The sequence below is a fragment of the Oncorhynchus nerka genome, linkage group LG3 (genome assembly GCF_034236695.1).
Source record: "Oncorhynchus nerka isolate Pitt River linkage group LG3, Oner_Uvic_2.0, whole genome shotgun sequence".
NCBI lineage: Eukaryota > Metazoa > Chordata > Actinopteri > Salmoniformes > Salmonidae > Oncorhynchus > Oncorhynchus nerka.
In genome coordinates, this window is record NC_088398.1 from 9,712,501 (window position 1) to 9,740,493 (window position 27,993).

Sequence of the window (27,993 nt, forward strand, 5' to 3'; positions counted from 1 at the left end):
TCAGATATGACGTTTACATCTAATTGTTGTATAAGATGAATGAGTGAGTATGATACTGTTTGTATAATTGTGTAATATGATTTTGGACTGTTTAATGAACAAAAATACAATTCCCTTTTGATTTGAACTAAATCAGAGGGCCGCCCCTGAGCCCAGTTAGGGTCAGACATCCTGGGACAGTCCTCTCCGGCCCTTCCGAATCAAACTCCCACTCGGGTTTTCGATCAGCAGACCAAGCTTACCTCAATTACGAGATGGCTAAAGGTTGCAGACCATGTTTTTCTCCATTAGGAGGACAAAGGTTGTAGACCATTGCTGAATCTTTTAACCATACCACGTGGTTTAACTCTTAGACTATTGATACCGACAGAATAAGAACAAGTCTTTGATACTAACTACTAGTCTGCAGCTAGGAATTAGGTATCATTGAACGCGAAGAACGACAACCACCGAAACATCCATTCTACAACGAATGTCACTTTGAACTATCCCCTCTAACCAAGACAGAGAGAGAGAGGGAGAGAGACGGACAATTCTACAAAAGACACAAACTTTTCACCAGCAATCAAGATGACACACTGAGCGTAAATATATTGTTTGATTGCAATTGTTCCCGAATGAGTGAGTGTTCATGTGTGAAGGATTAGCATTTCAATTGTTATAATTATCACTCTGTAGTGACTTCTTAGTCGGCCCCCACTTCCCCTTTTGCCCAACAAGCCGCCATGCCGGTTTAGCCCACTAGGGCACATTCTCCTATCATTTCATGTAACCACATTTACCTTGTTTGTTTATGCATTTCTGTGAATTACTTAGTTAGTAATAAATGAATGATTTAAGACAATTGATCTATGGATGACTCATAGTGAAGACTGGGTTTGTGCAGATAACCAACAATTTACGACGTTTGGAATGAGACTAACGTGAGGTACAGTAAATAATTCATTAATTTGAAGACTAATTGATCAGATAAAATATCTGAAAAGTTATTTTAGGAAATTATAACTTTGTAATCTGAATATTTTTCCTTGGTACCCCGACTTCCTAGTTAATTAGTCACATGATTAATCAGTTGATCGCGCAGTAACTAATTACAGAGAATCTTTGATAAAAACTATCAGTCTTCAGTTAGTAAAGACACGACAACCCCCAACACGCTAGAAGGCGTGCTACTGTTCTAAATACATATATAACACACATTGATATACAACAATTACCACACATTCATTGACTTATACATGCGCATTTTAGGTTACTTTGTTTTTATAATTACAAGACGGAGGCGGTGCCTTTACATACCAGCAAAACACTGAACATCCACTTCTTTTAAATTACAGACTTCGATATAACAGGTGTCTGCTTACCTTGCTTACCTTACCAATTTGGAGATCAGAGAAGGGGGTTCAGGTTCCGTTCAGTATCGTTGCACTCACTCCTTCCTGGCTAGCTCCCCAAATGTTGGTTCCACTTTTCAGGGCTCCGTTTCTGGGCTCCCATTATTTACTTAACAAATAAGGAACACTCAAAATGTGTACTTAGAAATCATACACATTTTCATCAAAATACAGCTGTAGACAGAAGTCAAAGATCAAACATCAGACATACAACTGATGTCTCTCCTGAGTTCTGCCCCGAACAAAAGAAAGACAGGATCTTATATACCCAAGATCACAGCCTGTGGTGTGATCTTCTATGTCAAAACCTGCATGTGTCTGCCCTTGTTTCAGAGAAAAACAGACGCTGTCTCTCTGTGTCTCACTATCACCCTCAGTCCCTTTTCTCACCTTTTCTCACAAATGTGGGGCTGCGGGTTTAGGCAGAGAGCTAGACACAAAGAAGCCTCAATATTCAGCTATACAGTGAGCATAAGTACAATGGCACGGAAGCAAATGAATAACAACATATTCAATGGTAGGGTCTGTTGGGGATTAATCAGAATTAGTTGGGTAACATAGATAAGATGTTTTATTTTCATGATATGCTTATGAGTTATTTCTCATGAGAATGTATTTTGTTGTACTATAGTGGTGGCCATTTGCAGTTATTTGTTCTCTGTCAGGACTAAGTTGTTTGGGCCGCAGAGAGGGGAGAGGTCAAGGTGTCATCATGTGTAAACATAACTTTTAAACCATGTGAAGGGATGATTGATGGAGAACCAATTATCTCTTGGCTCCACTGTGTCTGTGTGCCAGTCACTCCCTACTTTTCCCATCGGGGAGAGGAGGATGGCAGTGTCTGGAACCATTCTATGTTCCCTCTCTCGTTGCCCCTATCTTGACCTAGAGGCTCACTTTTCTCTCCGTGAGCTTGTCCAGAATTGGGTGGGGGTAATGTCTTGGTACCATTTTGTACCAAGGACGAGATAAGAGATTTGTTTAGTAGACCAAACTGAACGATAATTTATAGCCAATTCTGTCTGGCTAGGGGATATTCCTCTCTGAAGTAAAGTCTTTCTTTGTGTAAGTTCCTAAGACCTGTGGTTTGTCATGTCGTCTAGCGGGGAGTGGATCTTTGCTATAAAGGATCCCAGTTGCCATTATGTTGACCACTCTCAACTTTTCATTAGAGATACTGAACTGTTGAAAGTCAAAATGCTATTGCAAAAGCTTAATTATTATTAAAGGTGAAGATTAAACATAACTCTGACTGGTGTGTGATTTCCTCTCTCATCATTTGGTAATTAAGGACATTTCCACGACAGGTCTTTAGAAGACCCCCAAATCAATTTTAACCCTTCACTCTGAGGATGCGCCTAGGGATGCCGTCTGTTTCTCGATTCCGCCATTGGCATTTCTGTTGCCGGAAGTGTGTCTAACCACATGCAGCTACTTACGCTTTTAAGAACCAGGAATTGTGAAAAGAGCCGGGGTGAAGAAGTCCTCAGCCCTGTCTGAATACAGTCGTCTACCTGCCTAGCAGCACTGTCAACCTGTTATGAATATACTGGAGGAAATGGATGTCCCTGTCCTACATCAGGACCAGAAGAGACAGAGAGAGAGGTGGGTCTGGAGATGGACAGTGCCAGTACTATTGGGCTCACAGGTTCAGTCAGTGGTGATATGAGGTGCTTGATGTTGAGGAGAGGTCCATCTCATTGGGAACATATGGAACTACAGATAGTTCAACAGTTCAACTTTGGTGGCTCTGGCTTTGTAACAGAGGGAGAAAGGGGACAGCTGATCAGATTCAGGTGTCAATGTGACAGTAAATAACCTTGTTAAGTGTCAGAAGATGCAGATGGTACAGAAATGAAATGACTTTGAAAGATACATTCTGACTAACATGATGCAAATGGTGAAAGTAATATTTAGTTGAAGCATACAGTGGTGCTTCATTTTAATTTCAAAATATGTGATTGTCTAAAGTATTATGTAAAGATGGAGCTGAGATTCAGGACAAGACACTTCTGCAACTTGAAAATAATTTATAAAAATATGATGTAATCATTAACATTAAACAGATGTAGTAACCCTTCTCCCTTCTGATGTAGTAACATTAGAATACTATAAGAACATTCTGAAAGAGTATAAAATCCTTTCTATTTCCAATATGAAATTACCATTTTCCTTGTACATTTAAAAAATATATGTTTTATTGTCACATACACCAGATAGTTGTGGTGAAATTGTGTTTATTTGGGAGTAATGTAAATTTGCAGTGCATACTCAAGACTCTCATCCTGGTTGAAATTTCTGCATCTATGGTGTCATCGATCTTAGCGCGAACAAAGTAGAACTTCTTCATTGTCTGGATCTCCTTTGCCAGTGTAACATCATTGACTCTGAAACACTCTGATGAAATTATGATACAAAAATCATAGCGCTCAAATCCAACTTGTTAAAGGTAATCCACTGGATTTGGAATTTTGAGTGCCTACACCAGGGAGATCCCACATTTTGACCTTTGTATACTGTGGGTAAGGTGTTGCTTTCAGAGTGGTCTGAGTTGCACCAGTGTCAGCAGACCCTTATTCATCCCTCAGGCCTCTGACCACATTGATAAAGGTGGATTTACCAGAGCCAGACTCCCCTGTGACTGCAATATCCAGCCTCACATGACTCAACTCCTCTAAATACTTTTGAATCTTGCCTGCAGCTGAGGTCAAATTCTCATTCTCCAGTGCTTCTGCAATATGTCTTACTAACTCATCATTCTCACTGATGTTGGGCCAAACATAAAGTAGTCTTTATTGTCCATCTACAGTGGCAGGTTTTTTAAAACTCACACACACACACACACACACACACACACACACACACACACACACACACACACACACACACACACACACACACACACACACACACACACACACACACACACACACACACACACACACACACACACATATTCGTCCTCCAAACATTCCTGTTCTGCAAGATATTTTGCATTCAAGGAAATAACGCTTCCATAATTAGACTATCATTTGTTGTGTTGCTATGACCTTTGAAATCAACTGGTGATGGAGTTGATTCTGTACTATGATACTGTATGATAAATGTCAAATATTTAATTCTGTCTTACAACAGTTATTTTACCAATCAAGTGTTGCAATCTGCACTTTTTTATAACACATAAAAGGCAATAACAGGAACAAACAAAAGTATTTATATAAAAAAAAATAAGGTTCAGTATGCTTAGTGTGACCGGTTGGACACATTAGCGTGCCCTTTCTCTCTCCCACCTGGTGCTTCTTGTTCCTAGTCAATTACTAAGACCCCGGGTGAGACAGAAAGAGTGCACGTGGATGTGTGTGTCCAACCGGTCACACTAAGCATACTGAACCTGTTCTTTTTTTGAAAAGAATCAAATGCTTTTCTTTGTTCTTGATATTTGCAAATAAAAGACTGGTAATTGGTCAGAATAACCAGATCAGATTCTGATGTCATGCTGTGGGACAAAAACTCCATCCCACCCTTTCAATAGATGCTAAATTGGGGCGTCACATTGTGTTGGATTAACTCAAACCCTCCACCCCCACTAGTGTAATGCTGCAGCCACCTGTGGAATGCACTACAGCCATTTCATTTTAGGGACAGCTCTCTCAAAAAAAAAACAGACCCACAACAACCCACACCAAATTCAGCAACAAAAGAAACATCCTCTCACTGTCAACTGAGTTTATTTTCAGCAAACTTAACATGTGTAAATATCTGTATCAACATAACACGATTCAACAACTGAGACATAAACTGAACAAGTTCCACAGACGTGTGACTAACAGAAATGGAATAATGTGTCCCTTTTAACAAAGGGGGGTCAAAATCAAAAGTAACAGTCAGTATCTGGTGTGGCCACCAGCTGCATTAAGTACTGCAGTGCATCTCTTCCTCATGGACTGCACCAGATTTGCCCATTTTTGCTGTGAGATGTTTCCCCACTCTTCCACCAAGGCACCTGCAAGTTCCCAGACATTTTGCCAGTCCTATCTGGTCCAGCGACGGTGGGTTTATGCTCATAGGTGACTTTGTTGCCAGTGATGTCTGGTGAGGACCTGCCTTACAACATGCCTACAAGCACCCAGTCCAGCCTCTCTCAGCCTACAGTCTGAGCACTGATGGACTCAGCAACTCAGCAAAAAAAGTTGTTGTTGCCATCCTGTACCTGTCCCGCAGGTGTGATGTTCGGGTGTACCGATCCTGTGCAGGTGTTGTAACACGTGTTCTGCCACTGCGAGGATGATCAGCTGTCCGTCCTGTCTCCCTGTAGCGCTGTCTAAGGCATCTCACAGTAGGGACATTACAATTTATTGCCCTGGCCACATCTGCAGTCCTCAGGCCTCCTTGGAGCATGCCTAAGTGATAGAAGAATTTGTATGTTTAAGATAATGACAAAAGTGTTCCACCCTGGAACTGTATAACTGTGTGAAATGTGTTAGAATCATAAGAATATAATCTGATGATGTGTGTAGCTTGGTTAGAATTATAACTAGGGCATTGTATTATTTTGTAGCTATGCAAGCAGGGAGCAACTGTGAGACGAGATAACTATGGATGAGGGTAGTGGGAAAACAAGTACTGCCTGTCTAAGCAGGGAGTAGCCTATGATAAGAAATTGTGTTTGTATGTGTATTAAAAGACTGGCTCTACATTTGAGGGGAAGATCACTCTCTGAATAAAGTATTTATCTATTGCAGACTGAGACTTTGTCTAATTCTTCATTAACCAGAGCCGTACAACCTCTGGGAATTGGTCAAAGCTTGAGTGATAGTTGAGTTCAACCATTGAGATAGCAAAATTCTCGTGAAACTAAAGCACATTCACGCAGATGAGCAGGGACCCTGGGCATTTTTCTTTTGTTTTTTTCAGAGTCAGTAGAAAGGCCTCTTTAGTGTCCTAAGTTTTCTGTGAACTTAGTTGCTTACCGACCGTTCTACAGGTTTTGTTTATGGTTCATTGAACAAGCATGGGAAACAGTGTTTAAACTCTTTACAATGAAGATCTGTGAAGATCTTTTTTTGCTGAGTTTACATCCATCCCATAACCCCTAAACACACCCACACCCATCCTCTTCTCTCCTCAAGGCCCTGTGAGTCAGTGAGTTATGGATGTTTGGTGAGGCATCTGCCAGTATAAGCAAGTGTTTGCACATTGTTTCAAATCATTGGCATTGTTAGCTTTCACAAGTTTTTAACATCATTCTGTACAACATAAAAAAGGCTTTTGAATCCCATTTTTAACATGGCAGAACTATACTTAAATTAAATATGTCACTGGATGTGTACAGTGTTAATGTATTTGCAATGCCTAATTGATGAACAAGATGAATTCTGTAAATTAAAAAATATGAAAAGTATATGAATTTATCAGGTTTCAGGTAAGACCCAAGTGCAGAATAAATAATGTTTATTGTAACAACAGGGGCAGGCAAACGACAGCTCAAGGCAGGCAGGGGTTGATAATCCAGAGTTGTGGGGCCAAGGCACAGGACGGCAGGCAGGCCCAGGGTCAGGTCAGGCAGAGGTCGGTAATCCAGAGTAGGCGCAAAGGCCCAGGACGGCAGGCAGGTTCAGAGTCAGGACAGGCAAGGGTAAAACCAGGAGAACAAGAAAAAGAGCCAGACAAAATAAAACGTGCTTAGTCATATAATGAATATGAGTTCGGGGCACTAAAATTATTAAATTGTTTTATTTGGATTTGTTTTTTAAAAAAATGCAATTTTCCCTTTATCCAGATTACAACCTTTCACTTTCACTTACTTGAAAATGGAACCTTTATTCAAAATATTGCTCTTTCTAAAACAAGCCATACAGAGCTGGTTGCAATTCCAGTTTCATCCTCCAGAAAAGACAGAACAAATATTACAACAAATAAAATGGTTAAATTCCAATATACTAATTGATCAAAAATAACATTATTTATGAATAGGATTGTGGAGTTATGTCACATGTATAGTTAACAAACATACACTACATGACCAAAAGTATGTGGACACCTGCGAGTTGAATATCTCATTCCAAAATCATTGGCATTAATATGGAGTTGGTCCCCACTTTCGCTGCTATAACAGCCTCGACTCTTCTGGGAAGGCTTTCCACTAGATGTTGGAACATTGCTGCGGGGACTTGCTTCCATTCAGCCACAAGAGCATTAGTAAAGTCAGCACCCATGTTGGGTGATTAGGCCTGGCTCAGTCAGTGTTCCAATTCCTCCCAAAGGTGTTCGATGGGGTTGAGGTCAGGGCTCTGTGCAGGCCAGTCAAGGTCTTCCACACCCATCTCAACAAACCATTTTTCTATGGACCTCGCTTTGTGCATGGGGGCATTGTCACGCTGAACAGGCAAGGGCCTTCCCAAAACTGTTGCCACAAAGTTGGAAGCACAGAAACGTCTAGAATGTCATTGTACACTGTAGCATTAAGATTTCCCTTCACTGGAACTAAGGAGCCGAGCATGAACCATGAAAAACAGCCCCAGACCAGAATTCCTCCTCCATCAAACTTTATAGTTGGCACTATGAAATGGGGCAGGTAGCGTACTCCTGGCATCTACTAAACCCAGATTCATCCGTCGGACTGCCAGATGGTGAAGCGTAATTCATCAATCCAGACAATGTGTTTCCACTGTTCCAGACTCCAATGGCGGCAAGCTATGTGAAGGAATGTATTGTATTGTTGAGTGTATTGTATTGTTGTGTTTGTTTTGTTCTTTTCCCGAGGAGATATAGGTCTAACTTCTTGATCCTTGTCTCTACGATGGAGTTGACAGTGTGATGGGGAGTGTAAGCCAATTTGAAAGAATAGTTTCAATAGAATGTGTGGATATTCTCTTTGAAACATGTTTAGATATGTGTATTAAGAATAATTGGTAAAATTTATAATTTATAATGTAGTTAATGAACTGAACTAAACTGTTGTTCTGATCTGTTCTTTCGAGGTGATCATGAAAAGTGACATCAGACGGTATCTTAATTTATGGAAGAGATAATTGGACCGAATAGTGTGTATACCTCAAAACCCCCTCTAACTGGCTGAAGAAGAGTGACAAAGGTGTTGAATAAGGCCCTTCCGGACCACTTCTACCGGGAGAAAGGAACCAAGCCAGAAATCGGTGTACAGTATCCGATCTAAGCTATCAACTGCCTTTCTCTTATGTTTCTCTCGGAAGTGTGAGAGGAGTCCACGTGGAGTGAGCATGGAGAGAGATCTGTTCTAAACTTTTCTTATGTTGCTGGTATATTGGTTGACGAATGGACAAGACATAATGGGTGGTAAAGGTGATGGTGTAAAGATGAGACATTGAAATTGGGACATTATCATTGGCCATCCACTTTGAACTGTAAAGCTATCTGAAGAAGAAGGAAAAGGATGCCAGAAGAATCAGTGCCTGAGAGAGGGGGTTGGTCAACTGTGCCAATAAAATTGTTTTAGACTTTTGTGGTATCAGGTTGATTGTAGAGGTCTACACCATGTAAAATTATAGTAATTTAGATTAAGAATGCATTGAGATACTGATCTGTATTATAATCATGATTAAAAAGTTAATAGTAGAATTATGGGATAATTATACTGAATGTTAATATTAATGTAAATTCTGCTAATATAATGTGTGTTAAATTGATTTTTTTACTTTGAGTGATAAGACCAATTTGAATCACCGAGGAATGTCATTCTAAATTTTGGTTGGACAAATAGTTGGGTTGTTCTTGAAACTAGCAATCCCAGATCTGGGATCGTAATCATAGCCTCAAACGAATTAGCATAACGCAGCGCACATAAATACCCCTAGTAACTTTTCCTATTCATGAAAATCGCAAATGAAATGAAATAAATATATTCAAACACAAGCTTAATATATGTATATATAATGTCACGCCCTGACCTAAGAGATCCTTTTTATGTCTCTATTTTGGTTTGGTCAGGGCGTGAGTTGGGGTGTGCATTCTATGTTTTGTGTTTCTATGATGTTCTATTTCTATGTTTTGTCTGGGTATGGTTCTCAATCAGGGGCAGCTGTCTATCGTTGTCTCAGATTGGGAACCATACTTAGGTACTCTTTTTCCCACCTGTGTTTGTGGGAAGTTAACGTTGTTTGATGGCACATAGCCTGAAGCTTCACGATTTGTATTGTTTATTGTTTTGTCTGTGTCATTTCAAATAAAAGAGAAAATGTACACTCACCACGCTGCACCTTGGTCCAGTTACTTCAACAGCCATGACATATATTTATATGCTGGACTCTGGTCCGGAAGCTAATTTCCTGCAATTCTATCCATTTTGCCATGGGGTGTTGTACTTAAATATTGTGTGTATTTAAATATTGTATTCTCAGTATAGCTCATCTAATATTACTACTGTACATTGCATTTTAGTCAGGCTGTTTATACCACAGCACATTTATACACTGGATTATTGACATAGTTCACTCTAATATATCTACTGCTGTACAAATCATTCTTAGTATATCTTGTGTTACGTCATCCTGTGTATATAAGTATAGATTGCAATTGGATTACTGGGACAGTGCTATTTTTGTTGTTAATTGGAATCTGACAATTCTTTATTTTTTATTGTACTTTTTGATGATTTGGGTACTGTTTGACATTTTGTGTTAGGAGCTAGGTATTATTAGGATTTCGCTGCACCCGCTATAACATCTGCTAAACTACAGTTGAAGTCGGAAGTTTGCATTCACCTTAGCCAAATACGTTTATACTCAGTTTTTCACAATTCCTGATTTTTAATCTAAGTAAAAAATTCCCTGTTTTAGGTCAGTTAGGATCACCACTTTATTTTAAGAATGTGAAATGTCAGAATAATTGTAGAGAGAATGGTTTATTTCAGCTTTTATTTCTTTCATCACATTCCCAGTGTGTCAGAAGTTTACATACACTCAATTAGTATTTGGTAGCTGTAAGGTGTGCGTGTTGGTGGCAGGGAAGTCAGGTGCAGGAGAATGAACTTGGTATAAATGGAGTCATTTAATAAGAACTCACAAACTCCAAAAACCAAAATAAAGAAAAAATTATAAAATGGGTACAAAACCCACCACGCACCAACACATACTAGCACTAACATACAATCAAACAATCTCCAACAAGGACATAAAGGGAAACAGAGGGTTAAATACACATGTAACTGATGGGATTGGAACCAGGTGTGAAGAAAGGCAAGACAAAACCAATGAAAAATGGATCAGGGATGGCTAGAAGATCGGTGATGTCGACCGCCGAACAAGGAGAGGGAATGACTTCGGCAGAAGTTGTGACAATAGCATTGCCTTTAAATTGTTTATCTTGGGTCAAACATTTCAGGTAGCCTTCCACAAGCTTCCCACAATAAGTGGGTGAATTTTGGTCCATTCCTCTTGACAGAGATGGTGTAACTGAGTCAGGTTTGTAGGCATCCTTGCTCGCACACTCTTTTCAGTTCTGCCCACAAATTTTCTATGGGATTGAAGTCAGGGCTTTGTGATGGCCACTGCAATACCTTGACTTTGTTGTCCTTAAGCCATTTTGCCACAACTTTGTAAGTATGCTCGGTGTCATTGTCCATTTGGAAGACCCATTTACGACCAAGCTTTAACTCCTGACTTGTGTCTTGAGATGTTGCTTCAATATATCCACATAATTTTCCTACCTCATGGTTCTACCTATTTTTTGAAGTGCACCAGTCCCTCCTGCAGCAAAGCACCCCCAAAACATGCTGCCACCCCCGTGAAGCATCTGGGACAGCATCTGTTTCCTCCAGCATCTTCACAAGGTCCTTTGCTGTTGTTCTGGGATTGATTTGCACTTTTCATACCAAAGTGCATTCATCTCTAGGAGATAGAACGCGTCTCCTTCCTGAGCAGTATGACGGCTGCGTGGTCCCATGGTGTTTATACTTGCACATTATTTTTTATACAGATGAATGTGGTACCTTCAGGCATTTGGAAATTGCTCCCAATGATGAACCAGACTTCTATAGCTTCTAAAGCCATGACGTAATTTTCTGGAATTTTCCAAGCTGTTTAAAGGCACAGTCAACTCAGTGTATGTAAACTTCTGACCCACTGGAATTGTGATACAGTGAAATAATCTGTCTGTAAACAATTGTTGTAAAAAGGACTTGTGTCATGCACAAAGTAGATGTCCTAACCGACATTTCAAAACTATTATTTGTTAACAAGAAATTTGTGGAGTGGTTGAAAAGTGAGTTTTAACTCCAACCTAAGTGTATGTAAACTTCCGACTTCAACTGTATGTACATGACCAATAAACTTTGACCAGACTCACCGAAGCCCTCTACTGCACTGCCATCAGCAAAGAGGGACATGGGTGCTCCAGAGAATGGACAATCACAGTAGATTATACGGACCAAGACTTTACAACTTGTATTACTCAGCTTCTCCTTTAGCCAGGTAGTCATTTAAGAGTCGCCTCATAGTAATGGATACACTTGGAACATTAATGTTTCTCACTAGTTTTTCTTGTCATGACAAGTTAATTAACAGGGGTATTTCCTGAACATAACAGTAATTGGGGGTAGGTCCAGAGTTATTGGAGCTCATTGCACTTCTGTAAGTGGTCCGTAAAAAATATGCTTTGTGGCTGTAAACTAATGGTATGGTATTCTCCCAACAGACCCTCCAGAAGTGTATGCGAATTACTTGGGCTGAACCAAGAAAAGCAGACATTTGACTTGTCAGTTTGTTGTGGATGCCCACCCCACTGCAAAGACAGATCAGTTGGACAAGTGCGTCTGTAACGTTAGTCAACAATTTCACAATGTGTTCAACCTCTACAGTTTTAGTGGAGGGGGAGTTTGAGGATAAGAACACAATGTCCTGCTCTGCCAGGAATGAGTATGGGGAGGCCTTTCTCACCATATAATTAGGAATTGTGAAAAGAATACTAGAATAGTATTAAAATATAAATGATTAAAATAATTTGATACTATCTCTATGTTTCTCATCCTCTCAATGACGTAGGTAGGAGAACACACCAAGCCCACAATTCAATACACTGAATCAATTTCTATGCGTTTCAAATCATATGAAGGATTTGTTCCAAAATAAAATGTTTATTTATTCAGATTTGATCATGTATTCAGAGCTACAATCATAACCTAACACAAATTCTTCATAATCATAATCTTAATCATGCCTGTTACTGGTATGTTCTTATAGAGAGGGTAAAAAAGCTACAGTACACTAACTAAAGCTACAGTACACTACCTGTCAAAAGTTTTAGAACAACCTACTCATTCAATGGTTCTTTATTTTGACTATTTTCTACATTGCAGAATAATAGTGAAGATATCAAAACGATACAATAACATATACATATAATCATGTAGTAACCCAAAAAGTGTTAAACAAATCTAAATATATTTTAAATTTGAGATTCTTCAAATAGCCACCCTTTGCCTTGATGACAGCTTTACACACTCTTGGCATTCTCTCAACCAGTTTCACCTGGAATGATTTTCCAACAGTCTTGAAGGAGTTCCCACATATGCTTAGCACTTGTTGGCTGCTTTTTCTTCACTCTGTGGTCTGACTCATCCCAAACCATCTCAATTTAGTTGAGGTCGGGGGATTGTGGAGGCCAGGACATCTGTTGCAACACTCCATCACTCGCCTTCTTAGTAAAATAGCCCTTACACAGCCTGGAGGTGTGTTGGGTCATTGTCCTGTTGAAAAACAAATTATAGTCCCACTAAGCCCAAACCTGATGGGATGGCGTAGCGCTGCAGAATGCTGTGGTAGCCATGCTGGTTAAGTGTGCCTAGAATTCTAAATAAATCAGACAGTGTCACCAGAAAAGCACCCCCACACCATCACACCTCCTCCTCCATGCTTTACGGTAGGAAATACACATGCGGAGATCATCCGTTCAACCACACTGCATCTCACAAAGATGTGGTGGTTGGAACCAAAAATCTCCAATTTGGACTCCAGACCAAAGGACAGATTTCCACTGGTCTAATGTCCATTGACATTAATGTCTAATGTCCATCATGTTCCTTGGCCCAAGCAAGTCTCTTCTTATTATTGCTGTCCTTTAGTAGTGGTTTCTTTGCAGCAATTCGACACTGAAGGCCTGATTCATGCAGTCTCCTCTGAACAGTTGATGATGAGATGTGTCTGGTACTTGAACTCTGTGAAGCATTTATTTGGGCTACAATTTCTGAGGCTGGTAACTCTACTGAACTTATCCTCTGCAAAAGAGATAACTCTGGGTCTTCTATTCCTTTGGCGGTCCTCATGAGAGCCAGTTTCATCATAGTGCTTGATGGTTTTTGCGACTGCACTTGAAGAAATGTCCAAAGTTCTTGAAATGTTCTGTATTGACTGACCTTCATGTCTTAAAGTATCGATGGACTGTCGTTTCTCTTTGCTTATTTGAGCTGTTGTTGCCATAATATGGACTTCGTCTTTTACCAAAATAGGGCTATCTTCTGTATATGTTCCAAAACATGCAGTGATATTGCAGAGAGCCACATGAACTCACAGAAATACTCATAATAAATGTTGATAACTGTTACGAATCCCTTTTGGCCCGACAGTCTAAGGGGGATGGTAATGAGACCCGTAACATAACTCATGCAAATTATTATTGTGACAATGTAAAAGTGTGAATGAAATAACCACGACAACAGAAATCTACCGTCAAACTCTAGGTTTATTTATAAACACACGGTAATGGGGGGGAGCAGGAAAAGGGGCTGAGCTGGACCCAAGGAAAGAAACAATAAGTATTCAAAAACACCCCTAAGCTAGACTAGCCTACTTTAACAACAGCTAACTAACTAACCAAAAATACAGTGGGTGGTCCGCCCAGTTCTAACTAGTGTATTTAACAAAGTTCACCTACGGGTAGTGTATGCCCATGGGCGACTTGTCTTGGTTTCCCCCTTTTCCCACCAGCAACAAACAAACACCATAACCAAAAACAATACTCACAGGTGATGACAAAGTGCTATGGAGGTGCTTTAACAAAAGAGAGGTTAAGACACAAAGCGAGAGTGACACAGAGACCTACAGACATGGCATTTACAGAGAGATTGAGCTAGAGATTGAGCTCTAGAGCAAACAAATGATGGGGTTTTTAAACCATGGAGAAGGAACTGTGATAGGGTAGGAAATAGGAGGAGGTGTGTCTTCTGATTGATGATTGATTGTTGACTGATTGGGGAGTGATGATTTTCACCTGTGAGGGGAGAAGGAGAGAAAAGAAACACACACACAGGATACACACACACACAGGATAACTGTATCCGTAACACTCCCACCCTTAAAAGAGCAACCCTAGGGGTTGCGACTACAGTATTTCAATGAATACTCACATCAAAGCAACAAAATTGCAAAACATACAGAAATCATATTCACACACGAGACAAAGCATCTGCCAACACATTATCAGAACCCTTTTTGTGGCGGATCTCCAAATTATAATTTTGTACAATCAGCGCCCAACGCATAAGGCGCTGGTTCTGGTTGTACATTCGGTGGAGAAAAACTAAGGGGTTATGGTCAGTATATACAATCACGGGTAGGGCACTGGAACCAATATATACTTCAAAGTATTGCAGAGCCAACAACAAAGCAAGAGCTTCTTGTTCTATTGTCGCATAGTTTGTTTGACATTTATTAAATTTACGTGAAAAATAACAAACGGGATGATCCACTCCACTCTCGTCCTGCTGCAGTAGAACAGCACCAGCACCTCTGGCACTAGCATCTACCTCAAGTTTGAACGGTTGTTCAAAATCTGGAGCAGCAAGTACAGGTGTACTACATAAGAGTGCTTTCGCTGATTCAAAAGCTCTCTTACAATCAGGGGACCACACAAATGATCTAGCCGGACTAAGCAAATCGGTCAATGGAGCAACTACCGCAGATAAATTTTTACAGAAGCTACGGTAGTAGCCAACCATCCCTAAAAAGCGGCGCAGCTCTTGTCTGGTGGTAGGTGCAGGGAATGCAGTTATGGCCAAGACCTTGGCATCAACAGGGCGCACCTGTCCATGACCAACCTCTTTGAACAGAACAGTGTTCGACAAATCTATCTCGTCACCCTCTTGTCGTGCCTGAGCACGAGTGACAGCACAAGCGGGGAACACATGTGGATAACTCTGTGCCAGCTCATTATAGAGAGAGTGGTCACTTTTATCCAATACTTCCAATACGGGTACTACCTTTCCTCCGTCAATATCGTTACCCATTATAAAGGTCACACCTTTCACTGGCAACATAGGGCGTACCCCCACTCTGAATATTCCACTGATTAACTCAGAGTGCACTTTCACAAAGTGCAATGGCACTGGGACAAAACCCATTTCAATACCCTGCACTAACACACTGGAACCACAGTATGTATCGTCAGATAAGGGCAACACATCAGACAATATAAACGACTGCGCCGCACCAGTATCTCTAAGGATTTTAACCGGTCGTTGAGACGCTTCGTCATTCGTTAGGGACACAAACCCCCCGAAAATGAATGGTTCATAACTGCGGTCGGGGATTGAGACTTTCAAACTACAGTTACCCTGAGGCACCTGTTTTGTTGCAGACCTCACAACCGTACGAATTAGAGCAACACCTGTTGGTGGCTTGGCACGAAGAGGCATCCCTTGTTTGCGTTTAAGCAGGAAGCAATCATTAATCATATGTCCTACTTTATGACAATAGAAACAGGGACGCTCATTCTTCTGGCGTGCTTGATATACTACTGCTGGCCGACTAGGGCTAAAGGTAGGAAACTCAGTGGCTCTACTCTCAGTTTGAGCCGAAAACACACTCTTGTGCGTCAACACAAACTCGTCTGCCAACACAGACGCTTCTGCCAGGGAGGATACTTTCTGTTCGTTTAGGTAAACTACAATGCGTTCGGGTAAGCAATTTTTAAACTCTTCCAACAAGATTAACTCCCGGAGAGAGTTGAAATCAGTTACCTTACTAGCAGCATGCCATTTATCAAACAGATTTCCCTTGTCTCTAGCAAATTCCACATAAGTCTTACTAGAAGACTTTCTATGAGACCTAAATCTCTGTCGATATGCCTCAGGCACAAGCTCATAGGCACGAAGAACAGTAGCTTTGACCACTTCGTAATTCAAACTGTCCTCCAGAGGTAGCGCTGACAAAACCTCTTGGGCTTTACCAGTTAATTTACACTGAAGTAATAGGCACCATACCTCTTCAGGCCATTTCAATGCTACGGCTATACGCTCAAATACACAAAAATAGGAGTCAACCTCTGACTCTCTGAACAAAGGTACTAAGGCAATCTGCCTACTAATGTCAAACGTGTTTGAGGACACAGTAGGTGAGGACAGCTCACAAACAGGCACAGTAGGACCGGAGGCTAGCCTCGCTGTCTCTGCCTCCAGTTCCATCTGGCGCATTTTGAACTCCAACTGCCTTTGTTCTCTGTCTGCCTCAATTTTACACATCTCCAAATGCCGTTGTTCTCGTTCTTTTTCTGCCTCTATTTTACATATCTCCATCTGGAGAGTCTCTTGCCTAATTTGGGCTCTCTCTTCCACCTCCAGTTGGAACTGTGCTAAACGGACATCCCTCCTGGCATCACCATTTGACAGTGAGGAGAGTGGATCAAAACGGGACAATGTGGCTGGTGTTTTAGCCTCGCCCTCATTATCAGACACCAATGGGCTTAAAGGAGCAGCAACATCCGCTACAGGGGTAGTAGGCTCAGGCAGCGGTAACACAAGCACCTGCTCTTCCAACAATACATTTAATACTAGCTGTTTAACCTCCGCCTTAACTAAACTCTGCGGAATCGATACTGAATAATGGTCAGCCAAGGTCATTGAATCAACTCTACGACATTTGTCAACAACCTCCCACGAAGGGTTATCCAAAAAGGATCTCAAATCAAAAGTAGTCATGTTACACTACTTCACAAGTGCCAAAGAAAATAGCAAACACTAATGCTACTTCAGCTATGACGCTCAACACTGAACTATACCACTACAACAATCTACATGAGCGGCATGGGTGTTAGTTATGACAGATCCCGGACGAGGCCCCACTTATGTTACGAATCCCTTTTGGCCCGACAGTCTAGGGGGGATGGTAATGAGACCCGTAACATAACTCATGCAAATTATTATTGTGACAAAGTAAAAGTGTGAACGAAATAACCACGACAACAGAAATCTACCGTCAAACTCTAGGTTTATTTATAAACACACAGTAATGGGGGGAGCAGGAAAAGGGGCTGAGCTGGACCCAAGGAAAGAAACAATAAGTATTCAAAAACACCCCTAAGCTAGACTAGCCTACTTTAACAACAGCTAACTAACTAACCAAAAATACAGTGGGTGGTCCGCCCAGTTCTAACTAGTGTATTTAACAAAGTTCACCTACGGGTAGTGTATGCCCATGGGCGACTTGTCTTGGTTTCCCCCTTTTCCCACCAGCAACAAACAAACACCATAACCAAAAACAATACTCACAGGTGATGACAAAGTGCTATGGAGGTGCTTTAACAAAAGAGAGGTTAAGACACAAAGCGAGAGTGAAACACAGAGACCTACAGACATGGCATTTACAGAGAGATTGAGCTAGAGATTGAGCTCTAGAGCAAACAAATGATGGGGTTTTTAAACCATGGGGAAGGAACTGTGATAGGGTAGGAAATAGGAGGAGGTGTGTCTTCTGATTGCTGATTGATTGTTGACTGATTGGGGAGTGATGATTTTCACCTGTGAGGGGAGAAGGAGAGAAAAGAAACACACACACAGGATACACACACACACAGGATAACTGTATCCGTAACAATAACAATACAACTATTATACATGGAACTTTAGACACAGTTATCCTTAATGCAACCGCTGTGTCAGATTTTTAAAAAACTTTACGGAAAAAGCATAATCTGAGAACGGCACTCAGAGCCCAAACCAGCCAGGGAAATATCTGCCATGTTGGGTAGTCAACATTATTCATAAATAGCATTATAAATATTCACTTACCTTTGATGATCTTCATCAGAATGCACTCCCAGGAATCGCAGTTCCACAATAAATGCTTGTTTTGTTCGATAATGTCCATCATTTATGTGCATTTACGTCCAATAGCTATTTTGTTAGGGTGTTTGGTAAACAAATCCAAAAGGGCGATCTGGTCCATTCGGACGAAACGTTAAAAAAGTTGTATTACAGGTCTAAGAAACTTGTCAAACTAAGTATAGAATCAATCTTTAGGATGTTTTTATCATAAAAGTTCAATAATGTTCCAACTGGAGAATTCCATTGTCTGTAGAAAAGCAATGGAATGAGAGCTGCCTCTCAAGTGAAAGCGCTTGACTGAGAATGAGGCTGTAGGCAGACCCCTTAGTCAAACAGCTCTCATCCGGCCCCCCTTCACATGAGCAGCCTAAGACAACGTTCTAAAGGCGGTTGACATCTAGTGGAAGCCTTAGGAAGTGCAAAATAACCCATATACCACTGTGTATTCGATAGGGGTGAATTCAAATACTACAAACCTCAGACTTCCCACTTCCTGTTTGGATTTTTTCTCAGGTTTTTGCCTGCCATATGAGTTCTGTTATACTCACAGACATCATTCAAACAGTTTAGAAACTTCAGAGTGTTTTTCATCCAAAATTAATAATAGTAGGAGGCAGTTCACTCTGGGCACGCTATTCACCCAAAAGGGAAAATGCTGCCCCCTATCCCAAACAAGTTAAGAAGGAAAGAAATTAACACCTGTTTTGATTGAAATGCATTCCAGGTGACTACCACATGAAGATGGTTGAGAGAATGCCAACCTGTCATCAAGGCAAAGGATGGCTATTTGAAGAATCTCAAATTAAAAATATATTTTGATTTGTTTCACCCTTTTATGGTTTTACATGGTTCCATATGTGTTATTTCGTAGTTTTGATGTCTTCGCTATTATTCTACAATGTAGAAAATAGTAAAAATAAAGAAAGTGTTCTAAAACTTTTGACCGGTAATGTATATTGACAAAATCAGTATTTTGAAATAGCTCAAACCCTAGGGAAATAAATAGATGCTGAAAATCTCAAAAAATAAAAGAGCAACCCCAAGTTTAGAAACAATGAAAGCTCACACACACGTATTCTATCCTCAGATTTGAAATGTTTATTTTATTTTAACCTTTATTTAACTAGGCAAGTCAGTTTAAGAACAAAGTATTATTTACAATGACGGCCTAGGAACAGTGGGTTTAACTGCCTTGTTCAGAGGAAGAACGACAGATTTTTATCTTGTCAGCTCAGGGATTCAATCTAGCAGCCTTTTGGTTACTGGCCCAAAGCTCTAACCACTAGGCTACCTGCCGCCTCAACACACAATTGCAATAGACAACTGGGGAAGTGTGAAACAAGCTATTGTTAAGTACTGGTTAGTATTTTGTGTATAATTGACATTTAGTAAAAACCTTTCTAAATTATCCAAGCCATAGATAATAAACATAAGCCTTGTAAAAGATATAACACAAAGCCACAGCCCAAATAAGAATGTACCATTTTCTTTAGCCAATAGTACCATAAACCTACATCAAGCTAACAAATATAATATATTATACATATATATATATATGATAAACAGTTTGGTTTTAAAATATTAACATTTTAACCCAATGTAGCAGAACATATTATATAATATATATATATATATATATATATATATATATACATAATATATATAATATGTTCTGCTACATTGGGTTAAAATGTTAATATTTTACCGGAACCTTTGAGAGACTGAACACCATGGCCTCTGGGCCAGCTGACTTCCACATGCTTCCTGTTGTGTTCACATGTTACCATAGACTGCTTCGTCTCCACCATCACACTCGTATGGGTCCCCATCCTCTTCAATCTACAGGAAACCAGATCAGAAATATCATCAACAACACCTCTATTATTTTTATATCCTTTGAATTTAGAGCAAACTTTTCTCCGATCTCTACAGCAGCTGTAAATGTCTGCAGTAGAACCACAGTACATACCTCCATGTTTCCATATACGTGATCGTTGGTGTAGTAGTTTGTGTGGATTTCACTGCTGGTGTCTTTCTGCTCTTTCCTGTGGATAGAGTTAGGACAACTCTCAGATGTATTCCCGTCATTTGATAAGACACTACAAGAGTAAATGTAGGCTAATGGGCTTTAACAACTCAGCAGGATGTATACATTATGATCACAGATAGAACAGCCTGTAGAAAAATACCTTGATGTTGAGGGATCTGAGGAAGCACACTTGGCTGTTTGCACTTCCTGCTTGCAGGTTACTGACAGGTCCCTATGACTCCTCCCACTTATGAGAAAAATTTGCCAATTTATACAAACAGAACAAAACAGCTAAAAACAAACACAAATCTGTGTAGCTCCCTCCAAAAATAAATAAAATAGTAACTTACCCCTTCCTGTTCAAAAGGCATGCTGACATGGAAATTAGTATTACTACCACCACTAATGCAGCAATACCAATTGAAACGTAGAGCATCGACATCTTATCTGTCCAAAAATAAATACATTTGTTTTATTAATGTACCAATGATATCCTTTATGATGTTAATACTGTATGTAATACTTCATTTATGATGCACTTCCCCCACTGTTTCCTTTACCATTTGTGGACACAGTGAAGGACAAGGTGATATTGCCCTGTGTGTTGCTGGCATGGCAGTGGACGGTCTCGGAGAAGCCTAGTGCCCTCTGTAGGGTCACCATGGTAACTGACCCATGCCTCTCCACTCTGGTACTGGACCGGTTGGGCAGGGGTCCATCTGGAAGAGACCACTCCACAGAGCCGGGGGGCTCCGAGTCCACAATGCACAGACAGGTTACCATGGAGATGTCTGAAGTGCAGGCGGAGCCCACTACAGTCACCTCTCATGGCAGACCTTGTGGATCTGCTGCCATATGTCTGGGTTTTCTGTTTAACAAAAATATTGAGTGGAGGGGGAGCCAGGCCATTAAGGATCTTGAATACAAGACATGCGTCGGTGTATTGCACAAGATTTTCCCAACTCAAGAGCTCATGCTTTCTAAGGATGTGACAATGATGATGGCTATTGGGCTTCCTATCAAGCACTTTGAGAGCCTGTTTGTAGACAGACTGAATAGGTTTTAATGTTGTACAGCAAGCTTGGGCCCAACTAGTCAAGCAGTATGTTAAGTGGGGGAGTATCATAGATTTGAAGTACAGTTTTGCTACCTCTCAGCAAACTGGATGCAGTCTATCACAGTGCCATCCGTTTTGTCACCGTTTTGTCACCAAAGCACCTTATACCACCCACCACTGCGACTTGTATGCTCTAGTCGACTGGCCCTCGCTACATATTCGTCGCCAGACCCACTGGCTCCAGGTCATCTACAAGTCCATGCTAGGTAAAGCTCCGCCTTATCTCAGTTCACTGGTCACGATGGCAACACCCATCCGTAGCACGCGCTCCAGCAGGTGTATCTCACTGATCATCCCTAAAGCCAACACCTCATTTGGCCGCCTTTCGTTCCAGTACTCTGCTGCCTGTGACTGGAACGAACTGCAAAAATCGCTGAAGTTGGAGACTTTTATCTCCCTCACCAACTTCAAACATCAGCTATCCGAGCAGCTAACCGATCGCTGCAGCTGTACATAGTCTATTGGTAAATAGCCCACCCATTTTCACCTACCTCATTCCCATACTGTTTTTATACTGTTTTTTTATTTATTTACTTTTCTGCTCTTTTGCACACCAATATCTCTACCTGTACATGACCACCTGATCATTTATCACTCCAGTGTTAATCTGCAAAATTGTATTATTCGCCTACCTCCTCATGCCTTTTGCACACATTGTATATAGACTGCCCATGTTTTTCTACTGTGTTATTGACTTGTTAATTGTTTACTCCATGTGTAACTCTGTGTTGTCTGTTCACACTGCTATGCTTTATCTTGGCCAGGTCGCAGTTGCAAATGAGAACTTGTTCTCAACTAGCCTACCTGGTTAAATAAAGGTGAAATAAAATTTAAAAATTAAAAAACAATTTCGTATAAATCGGAAATTAGCTAGATTGAATTTAGTTATTTGAATTACCTTTTTCACATGCTTTTTAAAAGAGAGGTTGGAATCAAGTATGATGCCAAGGTAATTAAAATCGGATACCACCTGGAGCTTCTCCCCTGACACATAGACATCTGGCTCAGTAGCATCTGTTGCCCTCTTTGTGAAGAACATGCAAACAGTTTTTTTCACATTGAGATGCAAACACGAGTCACTGAGCCACTTTGTAATCTGGACCATTACAGTAGTGAGTTCTTGTGCAGCTTGTTGTTTGCTCTTTGCATGCACATATATCACTGTATCATCTGCATACATTTGAACTTCAGACCCAGTACAGACAGAAGGCAGATCATTAATGTACAGGCTGAACAGGAGGGGCCCCAGTATTGACCCTTGGGGCACGCCCACATCATAGCTACGAGTGGGCGACAGCTCATTGCTCACTCTGACACACTGAGTTCTGCCTTCAAGGTATGATTTCATCCATCTCAAGGCATTAGGGGAAAAGTTGAACTTGGACAATTTTGTGATGAGAATCTCATGGTTAACCTGTTGCTTCTACTCGGGACGCTTGCGTCCCAACTAGAGCTCTGGAAATGCAAATGCGCTACGCTAAATGCTAATAGTATTAGTTAAAACTCAAAAGTTCATTAAAATACACATGCAGGGTATCGAATTAAAGCTACACTCGTTGTGAATCCAGGCAACAAGTCAGATTTTTAAAATGCTTTTCGGCGAAAGCATGAGAAGCTATTATCTGATAGCATGCAACACCCCAAAAGACCCACAGGGGACGTAAACAAAATAATTAGCATTTCGGCGTTACACAAACCGCACAATAAAATAGAAAACATTCATTACCTTTCACCATCTTCTTTGTTGGCACTCCTAGATGTCCCATAAACACTATTTGGGTCTTTATTTCGATTAAATCGGTCCATATAAAGCCTAGATATCGTTATATGTAGACTGTGTGATAAACGAAAAAAACATAGTTTCAAAACGTAACGTCATTTTTTAAAATTCAAAAGTCGACGATAAACTTTCACAAAACACTTCGAAATACGTTTGTAATGCAACTTTAGGTATTAGTAAACGTTAATAAGCAATAAAATTCATCAGGAGGCGATGTAAAGATCATTAGCTGTCCGTCTGGAAAAATGTCCGGCTAGAAACTCAACGAAAATATCCGGTCCTAGACCGGATTAGATACGGTGTCCTGTATGTGTTTGACCAAGAAAAACTTGAAGGAAATGACAAGACTCTAGACACCCTGTGGAAGCTGTAGGTACTGCAACCTCAGTCAATTAATTGTGGTTCACGTTTATCAATGGGTTCAAGTAGCGCATGGATATATTTTCCCCATTTTCAGTGATCAGTTTTTCCTGTGCTTTTCGATGTAAATGCCGTTCTGGTAAAGCCACAGCAGTGATTTAACCAGTTTTTTAAACGTCTGAGTGTTTTCTATCCACACAGACTAAGCAAATGCATATACTATATTCCTGGCATGAGTAGCAGGGCGCTGAAATGTTGCGCGATTTTTAACAGAATGTTCAAAAAAGTAGAGGGTCGACTGAAGAGGTTAACAGTATCAAAAGCCTTCCTTAGGTCCAGTGGCTTCCCAAATGGCAGAAAATATGCAGCCCAAGTCCAACGAGAACGGATACAAAGCATATTTATTTCATTTCATTTGTGATTTTCATGAATAGTTAACGTTGCGTTATGGTAATGAGCTTGAGGCTGTATTCACGATCCCGGATCCGGGATGGCTAGAATCAAGAGGTTAACAAAAGGCTAAGCTTGAGAGCTAATATATTTATTTAATTTCATTTGCGATTTTCATGAATAGTTAACGTTGCGTTATGCTAATGAGCTTGCGGAGATAATTACACTCCTGGATACAGGTTTTTTTCGTAGCCAAACGTGATGAACAAAACGGAGCGATTTGTCTTACACAAATAATATTTTTGGAAAAACTGAACATTTGCTATCTAACTGAGAGTCTCCTCATTGAAAACATCTGAAGTTCTTCAAAGGTAAATGATTTTATTTGAATGCTTTTCTTGTTTTTGTGAAAATGTTGCATGCTGAATGCTAGGCTTAATGCTATGCTAGGCTATCAATACTCTTACACAAATGCTTGTTTAGCTGTGGTTCAAAAGCATATTTTGAAAATCTGAGATGACAGTGTTGTTAACAAAAGGCTATGCTTGAGAGCTAATATATTTATTTCATTTCATTTGCGATTTTCATGAATAGTTAACGTTGCGTTATTGTAATGAGCTTGAGGCTATAAATAGGATCCCGGATACGGGATTGCTCGTCGCAACAGGTTAATAACAGGAATATAGGGATACTTACAACATGAACTTAACAGAGGTTGCATAGCAACATAATACATTTCTGGTAGACAGGTCGAAACGCTAGTATGCTCAACTGAATTGATACTGTTTGTTTACATTATATTAAAATTAACTAATAGTATATAGTATGTAGTATACAGTATGTTAGTATGGGTATTTCAAACATAGCCTCTGTTTTCACAGAAGTGAACGTGTAAATCTACCAAACAGTGTTGTTAACACACAGGTGTGGTCCACTTACATTTGACATTGAGAGTTTTCAAACTTTTCACTGTCTTCCCTCCCCTGTATGCTGCTGTGCAGACCAGAGGCTGGTTGTGATCAGTGCTGCTGGGGCTAAAGGTCAGGGATGACGTCACTTCCCACTGGACATTGGTCAGCTGCTGTGATTGGACACTGTGTGTTCCGGAGTGGCTCCAGGTTAGGAGAGGGGAATCAGATGGGCAGGAGTGAGACATAGAGCAGGAGGCAGAAACCACTTCCCCCACCTTCACCTCCTCCCTCACTGACAGAGAGGGGGGGTCTGGAGAGCCTGATATCAGCAAAGAGAAGATAACAGTTATTGCAGTTCCTTTGAGGCATGCATCCACCAGTTATTGGGTCTGTGCTTTCAGGACTATAATTTAAATCAACAAGAAGCTATAGCTATCATTAGGGTAAATAATGGGATACAATAATACAACATTTTAATTTCTCCTTGTCAATTCTTCCTCTGGGGACTTACTGCTCACTGTAATGGAGACTGTGTCCTCTTTGTATGAATACTTGTTATGGTCTTCCATTTCAATCCTGAAAGTAAAGGATCCTTTGTCACTGTCATGGAGGGGGTCGATTCTGAGAGAGCAGTTCTTCTGCCGGAGGTCTCCCACCAGCTCTGTACGACCCCTGTAGTCTTTGATGATGTTGGAGCTGTCTGGGTGGTATATAGTATCATGGGTGCCTTTGAACCAGATGCCAGTGAATTCGGAGGGCTTCTTCTCTGGTTCTGGGTAGTTGAATGAGCAGGGAATCACGATGCATGAGCCCCGTAGGCCGGAGACGGACTTGGGCACCTCAGCAGTCCATGACGAGGCATCAACTCCCATCACTGAAATAGCAGTAGGAAACAATTTAGTAAGAGCAGTTAGACATTAAACTGACCACGCTGGTAAGTTTGAACAAATTCTATCAAATTCAAATGATTTACTACAGACAGTACATATTTGTTTTGACAAGGCAGCAGCTGCTCTTCCAGGAGTCCAGCAAAATAAAGGCAGTTTATACATAATATGTTGTGAAATCTTTTTTATTTTTAAGTGGGTGTGCTAAGGCCCCTACTCTACTACCACATATCTACAACACACAATCCATGTGTATAGTGCGTATGTTATCGTGTGTTTGTGTGCATGCGTCTGTGCCTATGTTTTGTATTGGTTCACAGACCCCGCTGTGTATTTGTAATTTTAATAAAATCTAATTTTACTGCTTGCATGAGTTACTTGATGTGGAATAAAGTTCCATATAGTCATAGCTCTAGATTGTACTGTGCGCTTCCCATAGTCTGTTCTGTACTTGGGGACTGTGAAGAGACCTCTACTGACATGTCTTGTGAGGTATGCATGGGTGTCTCAAAAATACAAGTAGTGATGAAGTCAATCTCTCCTCCACTTTGAGCCAGGCGAGATTGACATGCATATTATTAATGTTAGCACTCTGTGTACATCCAAGGGCCAGCCGTGCTAAACTGTTCTGAGCCAATTGCAATTTTCCTAAGTCCCTCTTTGTGGCACCTGACGACACGATTGAACAGTAGTCAAGGTTCGACAAAACTATGGCCTGTATGACCTGCCTTGTTGATAGTGCTGTTAAGTGACTGTCTTACCTCCAAGCCAAAAGAAGTGAGTAAGAAAATGCCATGGTAATTTTTCAATCCCCATCCCTTCCTCTTAGTGCTGGACCTGCAGGAAAAGGGAAAGAATTACTCTCCATTGAATTTCTAACATTACAATCAAGACATTCAATGTCTAAAATCCAATTACTTGCTTGCTTTTATCTTTCTTGCTATAGTCTCATATCCACCCTCCTACAGAGACAAAGTGCATTGATATATAAAGGAAATATTACCATCCTGCTTACACTACCCGTTTCTTAATTTTTCTTTATTTTTGGACTTCCCGTATTTTGTCTCTGACTGATTTTAGCTCTTCCCTTGAGGGTTAAGCCCCTAAAGTGTAATATCTTTGACAATATTTTTTTTTACATTGCCAAACTGAAAGGTTTTCAGAAGCTAAAGGTCAAATCTCTTATAATTAGTATAAAATATTATAAGATTGTTACTGTACCTATCCCCATGTTAACTTTAGTCAGGGCTATTACTCACACTCAGTACCACTAAATCTGCACAGAAGCATTATGTTTTCACAGAAATGGAAGTATAAATCTTCCAAACATTGTTGTTAACTCACAGGATTGTTCCACTTTAAATTTGACATTGAGAGTTTTAGACCTGTTTACTGTCTTCCCTCCCCTGAATGCTGCTGTGCAGACCAGAGGCTGGCTGTTATCACTGATGGTGGGGTTAAAGGTCAGGGATGATGTCACTTCCCACTGGCCGTTGGTCAGCTGCTGTGATTGGACACTGCGTGTTCTGGAGTGGTTCCAGGTGAGGAGAGGGGGATAAGATGGGCAGGAGTGAGACACCGAGCATGAGGCAGATACCACTTCCCTCAACTTCACCTCTTCACTCACTGACAGAAAGCTGGGGTCTGGAGAGAGGAGAACAGTTATTGCAGAGACCTTATAGGCTTATATTTTTTAGCTGATATGGGAATGAGTACACAAGCACCCAATCAAACTGGGATAATGTTTTAGGTTACACGTGCAAGTATAAGAATACTTGCCAGGGCATATACACTATGTTTTTAAAAATAAATCTGATTATTTCACATGGAGAGATGTGGGAAGCTAAAAAGTCTGTCTTTCAAATTTTGGGGGGCCAGGCTAAAGCCAGCTAGCAAGGCTGCCAGCTAGCCCACTGGCTGGCTACTACCAAGGGGCCAGGGTTCCAGTCAAGAAACATGGTTTCAATGGTTACTATAGCTTTTCTTCGGTACTGCAGTTTAACTGATGCCCGGCCCAGAAAGGCAGTTTCAATACATGGCCTCATAGAGAAGTCAGA

The 27,993-nt window shown here is 40.6% G+C and overlaps 1 protein-coding gene across 1 annotated transcript; it reads right to left on the reverse strand.

Moving 5' to 3' along the window:
• Window positions 1–19,545: 19,545 nt before the first annotated feature.
• LOC115101777 (sialic acid-binding Ig-like lectin 14) lies at window positions 19,546–26,912 on the reverse strand. Its single transcript, XM_029621247.2, has 8 exons — window positions 26,855–26,912; window positions 26,698–26,773; window positions 25,561–25,923; window positions 25,078–25,368; window positions 20,842–20,938; window positions 20,652–20,738; window positions 20,432–20,507; window positions 19,546–20,301 (listed from the first exon to the last, which is right to left on the reverse strand). The coding sequence occupies exons 2-8, from the start codon at window positions 26,750–26,752 to the stop codon at window positions 20,236–20,238; spliced, it is 1,035 nt and encodes a 344-aa protein (XP_029477107.2). The 5' UTR covers window positions 26,753–26,773; window positions 26,855–26,912; the 3' UTR covers window positions 19,546–20,235.
• Window positions 26,913–27,993: the final 1,081 nt, after the last annotated feature.